Source organism: Kryptolebias marmoratus, linkage group LG13 (genome assembly GCF_001649575.2).
Source record: "Kryptolebias marmoratus isolate JLee-2015 linkage group LG13, ASM164957v2, whole genome shotgun sequence".
NCBI classification, from domain to species: domain Eukaryota; kingdom Metazoa; phylum Chordata; class Actinopteri; order Cyprinodontiformes; family Rivulidae; genus Kryptolebias; species Kryptolebias marmoratus.
Window position 1 is genome coordinate 25,641,174 of NC_051442.1, and position 8,038 is coordinate 25,649,211.

General features: G+C 37.3%; 1 protein-coding gene across 1 annotated transcript in view; it reads right to left on the reverse strand.

Moving 5' to 3' along the window:
- The window catches only part of fez1 (fasciculation and elongation protein zeta 1 (zygin I)), a 56,340-nt gene that overhangs the window by 32,869 nt on the left and 15,433 nt on the right, over positions 1 to 8,038 (reverse strand). Inside the window, exon 3 of the mRNA XM_017433217.3 lies at positions 5,526 to 5,613. Within this exon, the coding sequence (XP_017288706.1) occupies positions 5,526 to 5,613 (88 nt within the window). The remainder of the gene's footprint in view (positions 1 to 5,525; positions 5,614 to 8,038) is intronic.

Here is an 8,038-nt window from a genome sequence, read left to right on the forward strand (position 1 = left end):
TAAGTGATAGAAGAGGTTTGTTGTGTTGGCATCAGATGAGAAAACAGTCTCATAGCAGAGTTAGCATTAGCATTAGCAGAGTTAGCATATTACCTTTTTCTGCTCCGTGTCGACTTCTTGAACCAAATCACAGACGTCCCCCTCGTTTCGGTAAAAGTCTTTCTTCTTGGGCTGCCTGCTAGCTGTCTCTACTTGATGCAGCCCCGGGTTTGATACTTCATGCGTCTCCATCTTTCAGCATTTATGGTGAAAACACTGCGCCGCACAGAAAGCCGCTGCCGTAAAGCAGCGTCATGTTGCAAAACGGAGGTTCTTTGCAAAATAGATATTTTTTCTTCTTATTTATCACTTATATAAACTGAATGTATGCAAAGTGACAACACTAATACATTCGTCGTAGCCTACGTTATGAAATATTTACATGAATCATTGATACAATTATGATAGAAACAACAGAAACGATAGAGACGATAGAAGAAAATATATCACGATAGACACTTTTCTATCGTCCCCACAATATGTATCGTTATATCGCCCAGCACTAGCTGGAACCAACGCTGACCCAACGCAACACTTTTCTTTGGTTCCTGAGTCCACCAGAGTCCAGTGAGACATACCTACCACAGGTACTTAAAGGACTTCAGGTCCAAGGGTCTCAGGTAAATGATGCAGTTTTAGCTTTATTCGAACTAGACTCACCTTTAAATTTTTGTATTTCAATAATTATCAACCACCACCGAAGGCAGGGGGAGTGATTGTATTTTTGCCTGTGTCTGCAAATGCGTTCATTTGTCTGTACCATTAGCAAAATGGCTCATTAACCATTGAATGGATTTAAATTAAATATTTCAAAAAGTATTCAATGGTTTAACATCTACAACTGATTAAGGTATAGAGTCAACCTGATTCAAGAAGGTTGCCAAAACAAAGCAATCTTAGCAAACATGAAAATGACTGTAAGTCATATATGTCAGTTTTACAGATTTACTGTTAGCAAAATATTTCATGAACCACTGAATGGATGTTAGTGATTGGAACGGCAGCTCTTTTGAGTGTACTGAATCACTAGAATCAGTTCAATGAAATGATTAATTCAAAAGATTTGTTCACCGAATCCTTCAGTTCACACAGTTTATCAGTTAGTTAGTTTAGTTTTTTCTTTTGTGCCATACACCATAAAAGATGCCCAACCTGCATGGGCTTATAAGAAACACAAACATATTACAAAGATGCAGACAGAGACCAACATCAACATCCTTCAAACAAAGTGTCCTCTATCGAAGATGCCAGGCTTTCAAAATAAACTCAGCTAACTGAAATGCGTAATATTTAAATAAATTCTGTAGTTTATCTTCATCACTCATATAATAAAAATTCTGGTAAACATCAAAAACTTTACCAAATAATTAATTTCTTTGAATCACAAACAAAGGACAATAAAATAAGAAATGCTTTTCATTTTTAATTTCATTTAAATCACACAGAGAACATTTTCAGTCCTCCTCTGGGACTGAGTGAAATTGTCCAGTTTCTAAAGCTAGAGGTAAAGAACCAAATCTAAGTTTATTCGTGCAGCGCCACTTCCAGCACAGTACTAAGCAAACGAATCTGCTTCTGAGAATGTGTGACTCAGCAGTTCCTGTACTGAATGAATCCCTCCCCTGCCCTCTCTGTGTTCCTGAAGTTAGAGAGCGCCACAACACTACAGCAGCAAGCAACACGTTCACTAAACATAACCAAGAGTCCTCTTTCTTTTCTGCTTCTTATTGTTATGACCTTAGGGACCCCGCCTCCGCACGCCGCTGTGTCGTTTAGATTTACGTCATGAGTCACAGAACACGGAAGTTCAATATTTTATTTATTTTTCTTATTTCGTTCTTTTTTTTTTTTTTTTTTTTTTTTCTCAACTGAACTAAGTAAGGAACGAATCAGTAAAGAAAGTGATTTGGTTCAGTTTGTTTACTTAAAAGATTTGTTCGTTTGAACGAATCGTTCATGTACGACACAACACTTGGTTGGATTGTAACTGATTAGATGCCCTGTGATACAACTGTTCATCAAGCTCCAACCCAAAGACCCAAGAGCTAGTCTTTTTCACCAAAAACATGACTAGAAAACATGACTAGTAGCAATCTATTCAAATAACTGGCAACTAAAGGAAAAGAAGTAGTTGTTGGACATGCCTGTCTTCAAAGGTCATGGTGAGCAAATGATTCAGAAACAAAATGAGTTAAAGACACTCATAACAAAATATAAAATTAAATATAACTTTGAACTTCATCAAATGGTGTAATTCGAAAGAGTTTACTCCAGCAGATTTACAGATATATTGATGTGCAATTCTGAAATGCAGGTATGCACTTATTGAAAACAAAGTCAGCCAAAAACCACATAGAAGCTTGAGTCACATGATTTACTGACATTAGGCTGACCATTGTGCTTGTTGGTAAACAAATATGGCTGAATCAGAAAAACACTGAATCTGGGAGAAACATAAGAGTGAATGTGCTGCTAAACGCCAAAGAAAAGAGAACAAGTAAGAAAAAGGTCAAGAATGGTAGATGGGGATTATGCAGGGCGGTGGAGAATTATAAAGACAGAGCTTGGCATTTAAACACATGCAGCTTTTACAAAACGCCTACTAGACCAGTGAGTTTACAGTTTGACCTTTTTAACTCACTTCTGCTGTCAACAAACACACATGGTATTTGGCATCTGGTCACCATTTTGTTTACAATTTTTTAATTTAGGGACAATTAATCATATATGTGGGGAACAAAAGTGCTCATTTTGTTCAATACTTTATCATTTTTTTATGTCTTTATTACTTTGCAAAGACAACCTTGAAATCTAATCACTGTTTGTGGCATCTTAAGGCAGAATTTATGAAACATCAAACAGATATCTTCTATAGGAATATAATCTATTCACTCATTTTCTTGACCCACTTTTCCTTTCCAGGTAGCAATGAGCTGGTCCTGTCTCCAGCAGTAACTGTGAGAGAGGCAGGGTACACTTTGGACAGTTCTCAAGTCCATTAACCACAGCACCACCATTCCACCCTCTTTACACAATTTTTTAAAGTAAAATTTAAAAATAAACAAAAACAACATATTATTTTTTTCTTAGAATTAGTGAGGAAAAAACATCTGTATATATCTATTCATCGGTGCCAAATAGCAGGTGATAATGTGTTTGCTTGTGTCTATGTGTATGTAAAATCTCTCATTTACATTTAGATTGTAGATTTAATTTATTGTGTAGATTTAAATTTATCTCTCAGAAAGTAATTATTGGATCTACATCTACAACTGATTACCTTTACGAGTCAACCTGATTCAAGCTGGCCACCACAGCTCATTGACCTTAGCCGATACATAAATTGCTAGGACTCAATCAATTATACAGATGAGCTAAAATTTGATGTTGTAATAGCAAAGAAGCATTTACATTTTCATCGTATAATACGCTGAGTGCTAATAGATCTGATAAGATCTTATAGCATTGCATGAGATCATGCATGATTTTGAAAAAAATTACAAAAAAACTCAATTTCTAATTATAAGATGATCTTAGTCTAAAGCTTTGGTACAAAAGGCAGTGGGTGATATGCATTCCTTTAAAGAACCCAAAACCTTTATTTAATCAGACATTTCACCAATTGGAAATAAAAATAAGTACTTGATTTTGAAGGAATGGGGAAGCTACTTTTGAGTAAGCCCTTTTCATAGAAATATATTTTGGCAAAACCAGATCCCCGTGACCCAGAATGGAGAAGCGGGTAAAGAAAATGGATGGATGGATGGATGGATGGATGGATGGATGGATGGATGGATATTCTGGCAAAGTTTATGATTGTTACAGACAAACACACACACACTAAAACATGGGCAAAATCATTATTACTGCTTCACCTTTGGTGACAAATGATTAAAAAAAAGAACACTGACTCTTTTATGCCAAATAATGATCCAACAGTTATCTGTTTTCCTAATCATTTAGATTTTAAACCCAACATGTGTCAGTAAGTTACCTGCATGTAAGCACTACAAACATGTCAAGGTTGTGGAGTGTAGAGAACCAAAATGCAGACTTATACCGGAGAGCTCACAGAACAACAAGAAGGTTTATTATAACCAAAAACAAACAAACAAAAAGCTGACATGGCAGCAAAAACTTACAAGACAGACAAGGATAAACCCAGACAGTGCTTTGGAGCAACAATGACTGAACAGAGGTGAGATGCTGTGGACTTGAATGGAAGGGTTGGGGCTAACGGAGGAAGTGATAAATGAAACAGGATTAGGTGAGGATAAGCATGGCGGGACTCGAGAGCAGAAACTACCTGAGGAGCAGTGCCATGGAAAAGCCCAACACAAACACAACGTTCAATACCCCCACTCAAAATTAACAAAAAGCACAGATCTAAACAGAGCATTTGTAGATCTATTTTTTTCGCTGTGAAAAGTAATTTAAAAAAAATTAAGCTCAACAATTGGGAAAATATTCCATTTAACTGAATGAATAAAAACACAGCACTTGATTATGTTAAAAAATGAACCTTCTACAATGTATGAACAATGCTTTACACCTGCTGTTTAACAGTATACTATGTGTTTACAAACTCATCAATAATCTTTGTAAAGGATCAATTCATAAAAATACCCTTTTTGTAAAGTGGTATCATATTTTTTTCAAAAGCCCATGCTATTTAAGCATAAACTTGGTTTTATTTGTAAAACATTTAATGCATCCGGTCTGCCTTTATAACTAAAGCTTTTCACACAACGTTTCACCATCTATTTAACCAAAATAAAAAAGACAAGTTTGAAGAAAGAATTGGACAAAATAACACATGAAATGTTTTATCCTTTTGTATTTTTTAAAAAAACGCATTGTTTACATGATGTTTGAAATAAACTAAAAAACTGATGATTGAAATAACACTCACATGATTTGACCAAAAATTTGTGTACCTCAAAACATGCAAACCAAAAAGGTTAAATATGAGCCTATTACTGATGAAACTATAGAAATAGTATTTTTCGTGAAAATGCAGCGGAAATTTTGAGTGCTGATTGACTCTGCTGAAATTTGCTAAAGAAGTTAAAACTAAGTTGTTACAACCAAAAGAAGCAGAACACTGAAATATAGCAAAGTACCAGCTAACAATTAAAAGTAGCATAAAAACACAAAAATAAAGCAACTATGCTAAAGCAGATTTAAACAAGAACAATGTATTTCTATGGGGAAAATATTTGTACATCAAGTTAAATATTTTAAAATGTATAAAAGTTATAAAAAAAAACAAAATTCATAGCACCCATCTCCTGAATTAGCTGAATGTTTTGATATATGAATGACTAAAATAGCACAAAGTATGCAGAAGATGTTAGATTACGAAATGTACAGAAAAAATAAAACTGAGGAAAACAATGATGTGTGAATGATGAATCAGCATTCCCAGAACAAAGATAAATCTAACAGCAAACTTAAAGTGAGCACAGAGAAGGAGCAGCACGTACCTCCTGGTCAGAAAGATTTCCGTTGAGTCCCTCAGAATTTGGTCCGTCCCATGTGGAGATGTAGTTGTCAGTTAGGGCATCCCACACACTGGAACACAGGACATGGCATCCATACAGAAAAGGAAACAAGCAAACTCAAGAAGAAGAACTAAACACTTTTTCCCTTAGCTGTGTAGTCAGAAGTTTCTCTTTACAATGTAAATTAAATGTTTTGCAGCCTGCAACAGCAAGACAATGATAGTGTTCAAATAGAAAAGCACAAATTATCATTAACACATGTATCCTTTGGATGAGGTTCCTCACATCATTGTCCTGTGACTGCAGTCCTGAGTCAAGGCCATCTGAGAAGGAAAACTGGGAGAGAGTGTCCTTTGTCCCTGTGTTCTTTTTGTTTTTTGTTACCCACTCTGCACAGATGCTGCTGCCCTGCTCCCAGTGCCACTTCCAACACCCACTCAAACAGTGGACCCCATTCAGCAAATAGCTTACTTCACCCATCATGCCTGCATGCTACAACAAATCTAAGTCTTGTAAATGACTCTCAGCTACTACCAAGCCAAACTTTAGCTCAGTATTTAAAAAATTACTGAGCTAGCCATTTTTGTGTTGGCTAATGCTGAATAGTTGTGGCAGCCTGTAATGTGTAGACTTCATAAAGTTAATTGCGTGTAAAGAAACAGTACATCTAATGATTACTTTCTAAAAATCCATCCAGTGGTTCAGGAGATATTTTGGCAACAATTTTGACTGTAACATTTATTGCTCAAGTTTTAGACAAATATCTTGTGCCCACGTGAGTATGTGTTGCAAATGACACTCAGCTATAACTACACCAGGGGTCGGCAACACGCGGCTGCCTTGTGGCTCCCTGGCGCTTTTTAAAAAATGTTTGAAAATGGAAAAAGATGGGGGTGGGAAATATATTTTTGTTTTAATATGGTTTCTGTAGGAGGACAAACATTTGTAATGTTTTCCAATGCTGTAAAAATGTGTAGAAAATATATTAAAGCTGTGTCCGAATTCAGGGTCTGCATCCTTCGAAGGATGGATTTGTCGGCCAATTATGGCCCGGTCCCAATACTCGCACTTCCACCCTCACACTCATTCTACCCTCCTGTCCTTCAAATGTGCGTTAATGCTGAAGGGTTTGAGTGCGCAGTGTGTCCCAATTCTCTGGAGTGCTCTTTAGCCCCGCCCCCTTTGTGTACTACATCCGGCCTTCGGCGAAGCCCGCATCCAAGCGGACTTCGGAGAAGTACTTACCCACAATTCATCGCTGCATGTGACGTTTCGATTTTTTTTTATTATCTTTATTGACAATGATAGGGTTTTGAATTAAACGACATAAATATGTCAGTGGTGACAGAGCAAGCTGTGTCTGTTACGTAATAAGCAGTTCTCAAATGTAAAGTATAGAAATAATTCTTGTTTCACTCTGCTGTACAGGTGTGAATACTATCAAACTTTGCTCCATATTCAACAAGTCAGAACAAAACACATTTGAACAGCCAAATATCTCCTGCAATGACTTTGAAAAGCAAAAATACCTAAACTGTACTTTAAAAATTGTACTGGCACCTTTATAAAATATCAAAACAGCGACAGGACCCGCCCTGTTGGATGCCACAGTTACGGCCCAGAGGTGCAAGTCGATGATGTAACCTGTACTGTCCCAATTCTTCAATTTTTGCCTGCTTGTAACCTGAGCACACGAACCCTTCTGTGCACTTTGACTGATTACACACTTCCTAGAGGGACGTAGGGTGGAGGGCGAGTATTGGGACCGGGCCTATGTCATAGCGTAGCGACAAGGCCTGTCCGAATTCAAAGTCTCCTTCAAATGTGTCCTTCTTTCCCCAGATTTGAAGGATGGGTCCGGTGTATCCTTCACGGATCACCATATCCCATAATTCATTGCGGGTCCAAACCGGGCATTCAAGCAAAGCGGCAATGACGGTGAAATTATTTTGCTATATTACACTTTAAGTGACACAACATGATTTTTTACAACGTTTTTAGGCGAGAATGTGGCTTTGAAAGTCTCAAATATCTGCTCGGTTCATCAATACATCACCTAATTGCAATATTGTTCTGAAAATTCAAAAAAGGTTAAAAAACAAAAACAACTGGACTTCTATTCTGTAGCTGAAGATGTTTCGCTTCTCATCCGAGGAGCTTTCTCAATTCTGAAATAGAGAGTGTGGAGTTGAGCTTTTAAAGCTGAGATGTGATGTAAGCTGGATTGCTTGCAAATTGTTCTCACTCTCCTAACAATAGAGGCTCGTTAGGGTCCTTGTTTGTCTGACTCACTGATGGGTCCGGAGGTACCGGGATGTACTGGGATGTTGTACATTTTTAAACCCAACAAGACTCTCAGGCAGAGGCTGGTCCACTCTAAGGACAAAACACCCAAACCCAAACTGAGCGGAGTTGCGTCTGCAGTTCAGTGCAGCGAAGAATGTTCAGACCTTTATATTGGAGAGACCAAACAACCTCTCCACAGACGCATGGCT